Genomic DNA, 15,618 nt, shown 5'->3' on the forward strand with positions numbered 1-15,618 from the left:
GATACGGTCCCCTAGTTGGGCCGAGGCCTAAGAATTTCTTTTCTATTTTCTTTTTTCTTTTCGTTTTTACTTAATTAATTTTCTCATTTTTGACATTATCATTCTTTTTGAAACCTATTCAAAAATTTGAAATACTGTTTGGAATACCAAAAAATATTCTTGTTTTCAAATATTGTATACAATTTTGAAAAATGTTCTGGAATTACAGAAACAGCTCCGGAATTTCAAAAAAGGTGCCCGTTCTTGGATTTTTTGTTCACAAATTTAAGAAAAGTTCTGGAATTTCAAAAAATGTTCACGGATGAGGCATCCATGCCAAGTTAACATAGTATTTCTTTTTTGTTAATTACTGTTTTAACTGCAGATTGTATTAGCCACTTTCGCATCTGACCAGCCTGAAGCTCCTACAATAATAGTAAATGATAACAATTTCAAATTGCTATTTCAGATTCAGAAAAAGGTATGGAATCCAGTCATGTAAATTTTGCAGTGCAACTGCTTAGTGCTTCTAATGTCTCTTTTGATGATCTACGTGCCAATTATTTTGGATCGATATTATCCCTGGCTGATATCTGCCTAAAGCCACTCAGTACAGATTGTGCTACCCAAAGTGTTTTGTAGGTGATGATTTTGAGTCTGTACTCTGTATATGAGACTAACTTGTTCTCTCTAGAATCTAATCCTTTTCTATCATTATATTCTTTTCCTTATGCATACTTCTGAGCAATTATATTAAAATGGTGGTATTTGTTGCAGTATTTGCAGCTGTATCTAAAAAGCCTGATGATTTAGGTATAGATCATGCTAAATTTTGCTTTGAGGTAAATATCTACAGTTCAAACCTCTTTGCCTATGGACACTTTCCTCTTTTTTTTTGCAACAGACCTTTGTAAAAAATTGATGAATTCACACTGAGCAATGCCTATTGTGATACTGGCTAGGTTTGTCAACTAGTTGTATCTAAACACTAAACAATATCTGCTGTATTGCAGCATTACAGTTCTGAGGAGACATGTTTGAGCACTTTTCAATCACCTATATTAGGCAAACAGGTCAATTTAACCGCAACGTACAAGTGCATCACTACAATATTAGGCTGATTTATACAATGACAGTACATCAGAGGCGACCTAGTGCAGGAGAGAGCAGTTGCACGCACACGACAACCGAAGGGGCCAAACCATTTTCAGGAGCCAGCATTTGGCACGACAAGTACAGTACATAACATAACTAGTAGATCATCATAGGGTATGACCGGAGGGCTAGCAAAACGAGACGTGCAACAGCAAGCAGAGCGGCACTTCCAGCAGCAGCACCGAGTTCAAGTTGCCTCCAAAACGATGGCCGAAGACGACAGACACCTTCCACAGAATCATAAGGGTGGTTATCACTCAGTCGGGCAGACATGTCACATGGTGTCTTCCGATGATTCCTCAGAGCTGCCAATCGATGGTGGATAGCCCAAGCCTCTCCAGGATCTGATTCGTCTGCGAAAAGTGCCTGTTCAATATACAAACATGAGAGGTCATAACGTGGATATTTACTAGTGTTCAGAGAATCCTTCAAAGATAACCACAGGGGAAAAGTAGCACTTGATTTGCTTGCATCGGCCGGCCCCATGAACAGGGCACGAGATGCCGCGATCTAATCGATGTACGATATTATGCAGAGCCATTAACAGCAGTGAGTGAAAAGGCGAAAGTGAAAGTGATATTGAGTCGGGAGAGTTTAAGACAGGACACTGACAGGCGAAAGTGAGGGTGTTCATCGGCGTGGACGGCCAGTGGCATTTGATGATGGTGCAGGTAGAGTTAAAGTTGCGTTCATAGGAATCAGGATAAATTATTATAACCCGCTACTGGAGCATGTGCAATGACCAAGATACGGAGCCAGTAAACAAGTGGTGACGAATATAGCAGTTCAATATTGTCAATGGTATCATCCTTTGTATTCTTATGACCACCCAAATCCCCCTAGTGACATACTGACATGCAACTGGAAAATCTTTATCGTTTCCCACGTATTATGCAGAGCCACTGACAGCACTGAGTGAAAAGGCGAAAGCAATATCGAGTTGGGAAAGTTTAAGACAGGACACAAACAGGACAAGTCATAATGTGGATAATAGCAGCCGAGAGGAGCCTTCAAGGAAAACCACAGTGGGAAAAGTAGCGTTTGATTTGCTTGGATTGGCCGGCCCCATCAACAGGGCATGAGATGCCGCGATATAATGGCCGTTCCGTATTATGCAGAGCCATTAACAGCAGTGAGTTTAAAGGTGAAAGTAATATCGGGTTGGGTAATTAAAGACAGGACACTGACATGCGAAAGCGACGAGTGTTCATCAGCGTGCACGGACAGTGGCATTAGATAATGGTGCAGGTAGAGTCAAAGGTTTGTTCACACCACTACTAGAGAACATGTACGGTGAGAGAGATGGAGATACGGGCCATTAGTGAAGTGGGTTTTCGTACTGCCTAGCCTCAAACAAGTGCAAGTGGTGATAAATATAGCGATTCAATATTTCTTGTCAATGGTAATCGTCCTCTTATTCTTGTGCCCACCCGAATCACCAAGTGACATACTGACATGCAACTGGGAAATCTTTTATCATTTCTCTCCATCTTTCCATCCTTTTCAACCTTTAGTTTCGATGGATGGAGTTGATGTCTCTTTTATTTATATACCCATGAAAAAGACACTGAACAAGATTTACTAAAACCAAAAGGAAAACAAACCTGCATCCAAAGAAACCTCTGTTTGCAGAAAGGCCTGACGGATGAGCAGATTTTAGAATGTGATGTTTTGTTTCATCAATCAATCTGCAAAAATGAACAAGCATGTACTCTGAATGTCTCTGTTTTCCTAAAGACCAAAGATAACAAGTATGTACTCTGAATGGCAGTGCCTTGTTTCAGCATGACTGTGTTACAGTCTGTAGAGTTCCAGATGAAAATTCTTACTTTATCTTCGCTTGAGCTGAGTTTCCCCAGAGAATAAAGACTAATCCTGATTTCTTTTGTGATACTGTCTTAATGACAGCATCAGTGAACTGCTCCCATCCTTTCTTGGCATGTGAGTTGGCTTGGTGTTCCCTCACTGCTCAGTAAAAAATTGAAGACTAGGTATAACTCCCGAACAGGTCAATTTTACCACAACATACAAGTGTGTCACTAAAAGAGATAAATTCAAATGCTAAATTTAAAGGTCGAAAAGAACAATGACTACAGCATATAACAATCTCAAGGTCATAGTTCGACTCTGCAGCAGTAAATGAGGCACTGGAAAACAAGTCCTGCAATCCTATTTAGCATTAAGGCCATGGGAAGCTTTAATAATAAATAAACCATTTTTACCGTACATACCCATAGTACAAACAGCTGTCTCAGATAATCAACTCTAGGTCTACAATGCCAAATAGAAAATGATCCACAAATTCCCACCAAGCTAGAGGAAACTAATAACATCAAATACAGCAAAAAAGAAAAATACAGTTGCAACTACAAGAATACAGCGAAGCAAAGCTAAATAGAACAAAAAACAAAGCATAGTTTCTGTATCAAGATTCAAGTGGATAAAGTAATTTAAATTGGTGTGCACGAATATGAGCTAAGGAACAACAGATGTTCAATCCTGATGAGAAAAACAGGCTGACCTGTTAGCACGGTATTGAGCATAAGAATACCCTGCAAGATACATGTTTTTTCTCGAGTTAGTAAGCACTATTCTGAAAGAAAGTTAAAAGAGAACTTATGGGGTGCTGCTGGGAAATGAGGAAACAGCACTAATCTGAGCAAGTTTGGCCATAGGCTGTAGCAGGCATTGTTTTCTATATTTCTTAATTCTCATGAAGCTACCTTGTTTCAGGTTCATCATCGCCTTCTTGCCCATTCAAGTAGATTCTAATTGTTAGAACTAAATATAGTGTAGCAAACCAATTGCTTCTGCAGCATCCTATAGGGGATAAATGGTAACGAAATGTACTTAGTTCAATTGATAACTGTGATATGTTTACATGGATTTGGCCAAAACTAGAATATAAGAAGAGGGGGGGCAGTTAATCAAATTTACACTGAACAAACACAAAACTGTTTTTGTGGGCTTCTAGAGTAACATGATTTTGGGGACTTGATAGATATCCTCTCTGCAATACAACTGCAAGACTGCCTGGGCCCTTTGCGGTTGTAACGTGTGAAAAGAAGCACACTGTTCCATGGTATATTAGTACATACTGATCCTAGTAGTGCAACGGAAATTAATATTAAGGTGAACTAAGAACATAAACTTGCTGTTTGTGTGCATATATTATTTACTCTAACGTCTTATCAGACCATTTTACCTGCACAGCCCATCTTTCCAAGTTCCCATGGGATGGTATAGTACACCCTAGATCTTTATGCAGCTCTTTAAATATGTTTTGTAAGCTGGAAGGAATTTTGATCCCCTCTGGTACTGAAAACGACAATCCCATGGCCTGGCCAGGACCATGGTATGGATCCTGAAAAGTAGACAATCAGCAACATGAGACACTGAAAACAATTGCTACCAATGAATCTACACTTTAATAAGAAAAAATGAGAAACTTAGTCTGTCATCATGAGGCAGCCACCGTTAGTTATTATGTTATGTTAAAGCAGAAATAGAAAAATAGACTGAAAACACTTAAATCAGAAACTTATTGCGTGGTACAGATGCAAAGTAGGTTCAAAGACAAATGAAGACCATATGGCAAGTGCAGCAAGCAAAATAAGACCACCAACTAATAGCTGAATGAAAGGCATATTTTCCGGCTACAAAATGTTGTGGTAAATATGCCAGGCACCACAATGTGATCACACAAACAAAATAGCCTCAAACCAGTTGTTGTGGCATGATAATATGAAAATGCAGAACAGAAGCAACAGTTCCTGTCCCGGCATATGGCACTGCCAAACTATACTATCCATGTTTCAGTTTAATGTCATTACTCCATACAGCAGGCAGCACTGTAACCACAAATCAGTTATTCTAGCATAATATGAATATGCAGAACAGAAGCAACAATTTCCATTTCAGTATACGGCGTTGCCAATTTTTTTCTATCCATATTTCAATTTGATGGCATCACTCCAAACAGCAAGCAGCATTGTAACAGAAAGAAATTCTAGGCGCAAATTTCTTCAGAATGAAATTAAATTAGTGAAAGTGTCACACATTTTGAAGCAGCAGGTGAACAAGTGTAGGATTCGTAGACTTGAGTGGCTTGGTATTTGGGTACCTGGCCGATGATGACGGCTTTGACGTCGTGGAAGGGGGTGGCGTGGAGCGCGTGGAAGACGAGGTGGGGCGGCGGGTAGACGGGCACCTTGGCGTGCAGGCGCTCGTGGGCGACGAAGCGGCAGAGGTCGAGCGCGTAGGGCTTGCGCAGCTCCCCGGACAGCGCCTCCAGCCACGTCTCCTCCACGAGCAGCTCCTCCAGCTTCGCGCCGCCGCCGGCCGCTGGATGATGCGAAACCCCCAGCAGTTCAGTTAGAACCCTGGCTAGCTAGGGTCCGGAGAGCGGGGGGCGTGGGGAAAGAGGGTACCTTTGGACTCGGCGAGGCGGAGGTTGCGGCGCGCGCGGGCGAGCGCGAGGTTGGTGTCGGCCCTGCGGCGCTGCTCCGGCGAGAGCGGGGAGGGGTCGGAGGGGTCGGAGGAGGGGGAGAGGGAGGCGGCGGGGACGACGACGGCGGCGGTGGTGGTGGCTGCGCCGGAGCGGAGGCGCTTGGCGGGGCGGACGAAGAAGTCGGCGATGGTCTTGGGGGCGGTGGGCGGCGACGGCGCCATGGGGGGCGGGGATTCCGGGGGACGGGCTTCGATTGGGGATTTTGGGAGGCCGCGGTCGGTGGGAGGGGATGAAATGGACGCGCGTGGCGAGGCGGGAAGGGTGAGGGAATGGGCGCGCGACGGCGGGATTTTTTTGGCGCCACGGTGCGGTGCTCGCCGCCGTCGTGGGCACCGGGGTTATTGGTGGGCTCGGTTGGGCCTGGAAACAACGCCGGATGGTTTCGATAAGAGTGAGAGCCCAAGAAGCTTTGCCACAGAAACGACGGGCCTCCGCTTCGGGCATTTCTTAAACAGCGCTTAAGGCGCCCGTTTCTATGAGAGCAACTAGTTAACGAGCGCTCTTTCAGGAGGCTCGCAACGATCAGCACCACTTGGCGCGTTCTTGGCCGCCCGCCACGTGTCGCGCTCTGGCGCTCCCTTCAGATTTTCTTTTTTATTTTATTTTTCACACGTGTTTTCGGCTTTTTAAACGGTTTTTTTTCTGGGTTTTTTTGACGTTTCGGTTTTTCACCGGCCTTCCTTAACTTTTAGAAAAAATTTGCGCCAAGAAAAAATATTTTTTTTTTCGCGAGAATCACGGTTTTGCTTCCACGAGAGGCACAGTTTTGCTTTCGCGAGAGTCACGGGCGTGACTCTCGGAAAAAAACGCGTTTTCTGTCTTTCGCGAGAGGGAGGCGGCGGGGACGACGACGGCGGTTTTGGCTGCGCCGGAGCGGAGGCGCTTGGCGGGGCGGACGAAGAAGTCGGCGATGGTCTTGGGGGCGGTGGGCAGCGACGGCGCCATGGGGGGTGGGGATTCCGGGGGACGAGCTCCGATTGGGGTTTCGGCAGGCCGCGGTCAGTAGGAGGGGATGAAATGGGCTCGCGTGGCGAGGCGGGAATGGGGAGGAAATGGGCGCGCGACGGCGGGATTTTTTGGGCGCCGCGGTGGTGCTCGCCGCCGTCGTGGGCAGGGCACCGGGGTTATTGGTGGGCTCGGTTGCGCTCGGAAAGAAGGCCGGATGGTTTCGACAAGAGGCTTTGTCGAACAGAAACGATGGGCCTCCGCTTCGAGGGACCAGCGACGACATTTCGTGGAGCTCTTGGCCCAGCCCACAGAGCTCGGTCCGCTCCCTTAAAAAGCGAAATCACTAATTAAGGAGTACTCCTTGCGGAAATCACTCCAACTTTCCCAGGTTGCGACAAGTGGCGCGCTGCATGTGCGTCACTTGTCGCAACCTGGAAGTTTTCCTTTTTTTCGTAGATTCGTTTATTCAAAACGTTTTATCTCTTAAACCGTGCGTCCAAATCTCGAACGGCTTTTGCCATTGGATTCCTTACGTCGAGATCTTCAAAACTAGATCCCATGTTGATAGGTTTTAATGAATTTTTTTTTCTTGAAAAAATCGGACGAAAAAAACCGATGAAAAAACCGAACCGGGAACACGGGTCTTTTTCCCTTTCCGAAAGAGGCACGCCTGTGCCTCTGACGAAATCACAACCGTGCCTCTCGCGGAAGTAAAACCGTGCCTCTCGCGGAAGAAGAAAAAATAGAAAACGTGTTTTTTTCCTTTTCCGAAAAAGGCACGCCCGTTCCTCTCGCGAAAGCACAACCGTGCCTCTGGCGGAAGCAAAACCGTGCCTCTCGCGAAAGAAAAAAACAGAAAACGCGTCTTTTCCCTTTTCGAAAGAGGCACGTCCGTGCCTCTCGCGGAAGCAAAACCGTGCCTCTCGTGAAAGAAAAAAAAAACGTGTTGTTTTCCCTTTTCGAGAGAGGCACGCCCCGTGCCTCTTGCGAAAGAACAACCGTGCCTCTCGCGAAAACAAAATCATGACTCTCCCGAAAAAAATGCATTTTTTTCTGCAAAAAGCTAGGGAAGACCGGTAGAAAACTAAAACGTAAAAAAACCCGAAAAAACCGTTTAAAAAGCCGAAAACGTGTGCATAAAAATAAAAATAAATAAAATCCGGAGGGAGCGCCCAGAGCGCGACACGTGGCGAATGGTTGTGAGTGCGTCAAGTGGCGCTGATCATTGCGAAGCTCCGGAAAGAGCGCTCGTTAATTAGTTGCTTCCCTCAAAAAGAAGAAAAACAAAATGGCGGGCCGCGTGCCAGCTCGAGCTACGATGTGTGTCATGCATTGAGAGCTTATCCAACAAAAGCATTTCTAGGGCAGTCCGTGTGAGACTGCTGATCAGGAATGAAGGTTCTCGTTCTAGCCGGCTTTCGATGTGCAAGCAGCGCTTGACACAAAAATGGGCTGGTACGGTGTCACTGATCTAGCTAAATGCTGAACTACAAAAGAGTTAAAAGATGAAGCTACCTCTTCAATCTCGACTAAGATCGGTGCTACAATTGAGCGATAATTGCAGCGATTGTTTCCCAGGTAGTTACACAAAAATACCGGTCATATAAATATGAGAACAAACTTATCAAAACTTTTTTTCAAATATGTACGAGCGTGCATATCATATATTAAATAAGAAAAAGGTGAAGAGTTAGGGTTACAATTGCTGTTAAAAACAGAGCCACATCGTCCACATGTTAAAGGCACTAAGGAAAGAATCGAGCTCTCCTTGAAGTAGACCAGCCGCCCTCCAACAGTGGCAGATTCAGAAATTCAACATTGGGAGTTCAAACAAAAAATTGCACCCTAATAGAGAAGCCAGTTTGTTCACGGAAATGCAAAATACAAAATACAAAATTCACAATAGCAACTATATCTCAAAAGATTACAGAAATTACAAAATAGAGAAGAAAACCTACAACATGACCATGCGCTCTGTCATCTTGAGAGCGAGATATGACAGCATCATCCTTCACCTACTACTATAGTAGGACTAGAACTATTTTCATAAGCTTATAAACAAGGTTATAAGTACTATTGTTTATCTTAACAACCTTAGCATAATAATAAAAAGGTGGTATATATATTCTTGACCTTTCTAAACCTCTCCTCTAACCACATCATTAATGAAATGTGTAATTTGATAAGAGATATGCATCCAATCTTCCCCTGTGAAATCCATAGGATAAAGGTGCGCAAGCTTAACTAAGTGTCATCTATAGCTTACAATTCAAAGATAATTCATCGAATGCTCTACTGCCTACAATTCAAAGACAATTCATTTGTTATTTTTCTGCTTATGAAACCAAGCAAATCCTCACACCTTAGTGTCATCTACAACTATTTCTCTCTAAAACCTGAATAGCTGCTACACATTGAGTTGGGGAATGCGTCGAATAAATGAATCAATTATTGCAATTTTAGAATTGGATGGATATTCACGTTAGGCTTAGAGATTAAGGTTATTGGAGTCAATTCCTGCACTGGTACGCTCCCCTCCCCGCCGTCGACGACCATGGTGGCCGTTGCAGTGATGCTTGTTCCCACCCTTTGTGTCGCAGCATCCCATTCACGTATCTTCTCCACCGGCAGCGGCGGACATAACGCTATGGGGCTTGCATGTATCCTCTGCAGAAACCATGGGGGAATCTGGCTCCCAGTGGCTCCCTTGCCTGGGCATTGCTCGCCATCGGCAGAGGGTCACCCGCCGCTGTTGGAATATACGTGTAGTAGAAGTTGTATAGGGATAGAGTTTGTTTAAATTCTGTATTCTGTTCTATCCTTTCTTCTACCTCTCGATCTCCCTGTAACGACCGATCTGGTCGATCCCATCTGATCGATCTCCTCCTGTAAACTTGTATGCCAAGGCTTTGCCCAATATATACATGCGGCCCGAGACAAAGGGTTCTACGCTTCCCAAAACACTTTTACATGGTATCAGAGCCTCTTCCTCATCCAATCGAGAGAGATTGCATCTAGCTACCTTCGCGACCGAGACTATGTCCACCACCACCGCAGCCATGATCCCAAGCACCATGGGTGCGCTCACCACCACCTCATCCTCCACCTTTGCATCATCTTCCTCCTCCAACCACAACACCACCCCTCTCGGATCGCCACCACAGGAGAAGCTTACGCGGGGCAACTTCTTGCTCTGGAAGGCCATTGTGCTCCCGCAGATCAGAGGCGCCCAGATGGAGCACCACCTCGACGCGACGAGCCCGCCACCACCGGCTACCCTCACCATCACCAAGGACGGCAAAGAAGAACAAGTCGTCAACTTTGCGAGATCCCTCTGGTATGCACATCGGCAACAACTCCAAGGATACTTAATGGGTTCACTTTCCTGTGAGATTCTTGCTCAGGTCGCCACGCTCCAGACGCCGGCCGAGGTGTGGCGCACAATCCACGCCATGTTTGCTGCACAAAGTCAAGCCCAAGTGATAAACACTCGCATCGAGCTCACCAACCTCAAGAAAGGTAACATGTCCATGGCTGATTATCTTGGTAAAATCAAAAGTCTCACTGATGAGGTCGCAAGCACGACTGCGGCCCTCTCTGATCCGGAGATTGTCTCCAAAATCCTTGCCGGCTTGGACATGGAGTACAACCCGGGGGTTTCTGCACTTGCCGCCAGGGTGGAACCCATCACCGTCCAAGAACTCTACAGCCAACTGCTCAGTTTTGATGCCCGCCTCACCCTCCTCCATGGCGGTGACCTGTGGCAATCCTCCGTCAACTCTGCCTCTCGTGGCCGCGGCCGTGGGCGCGGTCACCAGGGGCAGCGCGACGGCGGGCGCGGACGCGGCGCCTCTCCTGGCGATGGCGCACGCTCTGGTGGGGGCTCTGGCCCCCATGGCGGGGGCGGCTACAGCAATAGCGGCAACAGCGGCGGCTTCAACAACAACAATGGCCGCCGCCCTCCTTCACGCCCGCTCCCTCGATGCCAGCTCTGCAAAAAGTCTGGTCACGAGGTGATTGACTGCTGGCATCGCTACGACGAGGATTTTGTTCCCTCGGATCGCCATGTTGCTGCTGCCATGCGTGAGCAGGGTGGAGAAAGCGTCTAGTACGTTGGCTCCAGCGCTACGGATCACGTTACAAACGAGCTCGAGCAACTTGCCCTACGTGAGCGCTACCATGGCGCCGATCAGATTCACATCGCTAGTGGTGGAGGTATGGATATTTGTCATATCGGTCAAAGTTCTATTAATTCCCGTACACTTAAACGCAATCTTGTTCTTAGAGATGTGCTTCATGTCCCTCAAGCTGACAAAAATCTTGCATCCATGTCTCGACTAGCCACCGACAATAATGTTTTCTTTGAAACTCACCCTCGTTATTTTTTCATCAAGGATCGAGCAACGAGGGAACTACTTCATCACGGTAGATGCGTTGGAGGGCTCTACCCCATTCCATCCGGAGCACTAGGTCGCAAGCGTCGTCAAGCCTACTCCGTCATCAAGCCCTCTTTGGCATGGTGGCATCAACGATTAGGACATCCATCTTCGATCATTGTCAAACAAATAGTCAATAAAGACAAACTTTCTTTGTCTCCTAGCCCAGTTTGTGAGTCTGTCTGTGAAGCTTGTCAATGTGCCAAAAGCCATCAGCTTCCTTATCCCAAGTCAACTAGTGTGTCTCATGCTCCGTTAGAACTTATTTTCAGTGATGTATGGGGCCATGCCCGAGATTCTTTTGGTCGAAAAAAATATTATGTCAGTTTTATCGATGATTATAGCAAGTTCACTTGGATTTATTTGCTTCGGTACAAATATGAGGTTTTCTCTATTTTTCAAGAATTTCAGAAACTTGTTGAGCGCCAATTTGATAGAAAAATCCTTGCCGTCCAAAGTGACTGGGGAGGGGAGTATGAGAAACTCCACTCTTTTTTCCGTAGCATTGGGATTGCCCATCATGTATCTTGCCCTCATGCTCATCAATAGAATGGCTCTGCTGAGCGTAAACGTCGGCACATTGTTGAAGTTGGTCTTTCTCTGTTAGCTCATGCTTTGTCACGCCCAATATGCGACCCTATCCAAAAGGAACTCGAAGGTCCCACCAAGGATAGACCCGCATATTGAAATACTTTTGCAAGGTGGATATCATTACGTCAACATTACATAATAGACGGGGATACATACATAAGGCATACAATGCCACATGAATAGAACATCACAATACATAAGAGCATCATCCGACTACGGATGAATCACAAACAGAAACTCAAACGACATCCACCCTGCTAGCCCAGGCTGCCGACCTGGAACCTATCCCCTGATCGAAGAAGAAGCAGAAGAAGAACTCCAAACAAGTAACATCGCTCTCACGTCATGATCATCAAATAACCTGTACCTGCAACTGTTGTTGTAGTAATCTGTGAGCCACGAGGACTCAGCAATCCCATTACCATGGGTATCAAGACTAGCAAAGCTTAATAGGAAAGGAAGGGGTAAAGTGGTGAGGCTGCAGCAGCGACTAAGCAAGTATGGTGGCTAACATACGCAAATAAGAGCGAGAAGAGAGCAAGCAGAACGGTCGTCAACTAGTAATGATTAAGAAGTGATCCTGAACTCCTACTTACGTCAAACATAACCCAGAAACCGTGTTCACTTTCCGGACTCCGCCGAAAAGAGACCATCACGGCTACACACGCGGTTGATGCGTTTTAATTCGGATCTGGTGTCAAGTTATCTACAAGTGGACATTAACAAATTCCCATCTGCCTATAACCGCAGGCACGGCTTTCGAAAGATTATACCCTGCAGGGGTGTCCCAACTTAGCCCATGATAAGCTCTCGCGATCAACGAAGGAATAGATCTTCTCCCAGGAAGACCCGATCAGACTCGGAATCCCGGTTTACAAGACATTTCGACAATGGTAAAACAAGACCAGCAAAGCCTCCCGCTGTGCCGACAAATCCCGATAGGAGCTGCACATATCTCGTTCTCAGGGCACACCGGATGAGCCAGATGTCGGGTTGGCATAGACCCTGGTTGCCCAGGGGGCGCCGGACATCGCTCTGTTTGGACCAACACTTAGACAAGCATTGGCCCGGGGGGGCTAAAATAAAGATGACCCTCGGGTTGGCCGACCCAAGGGAAAGGGATAGGTGGTGGTGAGGCAAATGGTAAAACCAAGGTTGGGCCTTGCTGGAGGAGTTTTATTCAAAGCGAACTGTCAAGGGGGTCCCATAAATCACCCGACCGCATAAGGAACGCAAAATCCGGGAACATAACACCGGTATGACGGAAAACTAGGGCGGCAAGAGTGGAACAAAACACTAGGCAAAAGACCGAGCCTTCCACCCTTTACCAAGTATATAGATGCATTAATAATATAAGAGATATTGTGATATCCCAACCAAAATCCTGTCCACCATGGAGAAATCTTCAACTTCACCTGCAACTAGCAACGCTATAAGAGGGGCTGAGCAAAAGCGGTAACATAGCCATACAACGGTTTGCATGGGAAAGGTGTCAAAGGTTAGAGGTTCATGGCAATTTGGGATGGCTTGATAAACAGGTGATAGGTAGCGCAGCATAGCGATAGAACGAAACAACTAGCATAGCAATGATAGTAGTGAGATCCAGGGTAGCGGTCATCTTGCCTGAAATCCCGCTAGGAAGAAGAACGAATCCATGAAGAAGACGAACGGATGAAGCTGAACCAAGCGTAGACGAACGAATCCCCACGATCGCAATGAAACGGTAACTATCGAAAAGAAGCACACCACACATGAACATGATGCACAAACAAGCATGATGCAAGACAAGACTACATGAAGCTACTCATGGCAAGAGATGATGCAAACAAGAACAACACATCAAGGCAAGTTTAAATGAGGCCGGGAACAACATATAACAATTCCCGTAAGTCCTCGTATACATATTTCGAAATTGGTCCAGATCTGAATAAACCTTATGTTTAAGTTGTTAAACAGCAAGTTAAGATGCACAAAGATGATCTACACGAGATTCTAGTCAAGTTACATATTAAGTTCATTTAGTTCGGAGCTACGGCCTAGAAGATATGAGCAAAACAAGTTAAACATGGCATTGATGCAAAATGCACTCAAACATCAAGCAAACACCTCAAAACAAGGATGCAACATGATAATATGAAACTACATGAAAAAACAAGCAAGTTTCATATAGAGCACACTCAAAACGGAGCAACGGTTCAACACACACACATGAAACAAGTTATGGCAACAATCTGTCCAAAACAGCAACTAGGCATATTGCAAGCATCAAAACAACATGCTACAGCATCACAATATGAAAACAAAAGATATGGGAATGATGTACAGGTATAGCACAACAAAACATGAACACTGAGCTATCTCTAGAAATCACTAGAAATGCTCAAACACACATGATAAGATTGCAAGTTATAACAATTTCAGACTTTGCAGAAAATAACATCACGATGCAATGTTTAGAGCTATCAAACAACATGTTACAGGAACTTATCATGGCAAACAAAGGCATGGCATGATACTACTAAATGCATAGATCGAAAGTCCTTTACTGACCATAAGCCAAAAAGGATCAGAAAATATGATGGCACCCACGTAAATATAGCAAGTTATAATACAGATTCAAACATGGCAGAAACAGAATTATGAAGGCATGTTAATGAGCTTGTGCAACTCACTACAGAGCAAAACATGGCATGGCAATGCAACCAACAGTAAGAAGACATATTTGTGAAGCTAAGCATGGCAATAGCAAGTTCATAGGGTGCATGAAACACTAGCAAAACACATGTAAACAACTGAACTTAATGTTAACAGGCTGACAACAACATTATCAAGCAACTTTGGAGCAAGAAATGAACAAGCTACAGCAAGCTATAAATGCTACCAGGGGCATTGATGGATAGAACATGACATGTAGATCAAAACATGTTTATAGAACATTTCCAGATTATGCACAGAATGATTAGTAGCAACATGTTTATATAGCATCACGAAATAACAGATTCAGCCTAACAAAACAACAACATCATGTACCCTACTTAACAAGCTCGATTCACTCACCACAAGTCATTGCATGACAAGATAAGTATAGCATCATCAAGAAGACAAGTTTGTGAAATAAACCAAGTCAAGAACAAGTCTATAGCATGCAAGGATCAACTATAGCAATCTTGATAAAATTGAATAACATGTAAACAATCTGCCAGAAAACATTTTGAAGCAAAAGTAGAGCACTCAAATGACATGCTAGACTACTCCATAAATGCAAACAAGGGCAGGATGGATAGAGCATAACCATATGTTCAAAACACCCTTACTGAAGTATCTCAAAATATGCATGGATCTCTCTGTAGCATCAAGTTTACATGGCATGAAAATAACAGCAGAACAGGGACTAAAATCAGCAACATCACGATGCCTAGTTTGCATGCTTGTGCTAGTCATCACATTGATCACAAATATACATGGTAAGCACCTCTATAAAGAAGACATGGCATAGTTCAAAACACATATAGACATCAACCTCATAGGATGCACACATCAATCATGGCAAAAATGACAAAAGAGCTCGTTCTGATAACAGACAGCAGAAAACATCATGAAGCTCTCTTACAACGATGATACAGGCATCAAGATGACCTCAAATGAATATGATGCAATGGAATAAAATGATGTACTCATCGTGGCGAACAATTTGGCATATTACACGCTCGAAACGGAGCAACGGATGCAGGGATACGGCATGACGAACATGGCATGAAAATTACTGCAGAATCGGGGACTTAGCAGTTTTCTCACCCCGGGGAAAAAGTCAACCGCGGCACGGAGATCGAGGATGGCCGGGATCTCGCCGGATCTGAGGCGCCGGCGGCCGGAGAAGAGGGAGATGGCGGTCGGCGTCGAGGGAGAGGTCCGGGCGGCCGGGGGAGGGCGGATCTGGCCGGCCCCTGGCCGGAGAAGAGGCCGGCGCACCGGCGCGGCCGGGCTGCGGCGGCGGCCGAC

At 45.4% G+C, this 15,618-nt stretch overlaps 1 protein-coding gene and 1 pseudogene across 1 annotated transcript; one reads left to right on the top strand and one right to left on the bottom strand.

Moving 5' to 3' along the window:
- Window positions 1–1,009: 1,009 nt before the first annotated feature.
- Window positions 1,010–5,805, bottom strand: LOC119366327 (uracil-DNA glycosylase, mitochondrial-like). Its single transcript, XM_037632048.1, has 7 exons — window positions 5,565–5,805; window positions 5,258–5,478; window positions 4,340–4,498; window positions 3,656–3,686; window positions 2,964–3,099; window positions 2,739–2,822; window positions 1,010–1,500 (listed from the first exon to the last, which is right to left on the bottom strand). Exons 1-7 carry the CDS (start codon window positions 5,803–5,805, stop codon window positions 1,434–1,436), a joined length of 939 nt encoding a protein of 312 aa, XP_037487945.1. The 3' UTR covers window positions 1,010–1,433.
- A 4,377-nt stretch (window positions 5,806–10,182) lies between these two features.
- On the top strand, window positions 10,183–10,321 carry LOC119266306 (annotated as a pseudogene).
- The last annotated feature ends 5,297 nt before the right edge of the window (window positions 10,322–15,618 follow it).

This window comes from Triticum dicoccoides, chromosome 2B (assembly GCF_002162155.2).
Source record: "Triticum dicoccoides isolate Atlit2015 ecotype Zavitan chromosome 2B, WEW_v2.0, whole genome shotgun sequence".
Lineage (NCBI taxonomy): Eukaryota > Viridiplantae > Streptophyta > Magnoliopsida > Poales > Poaceae > Triticum > Triticum dicoccoides.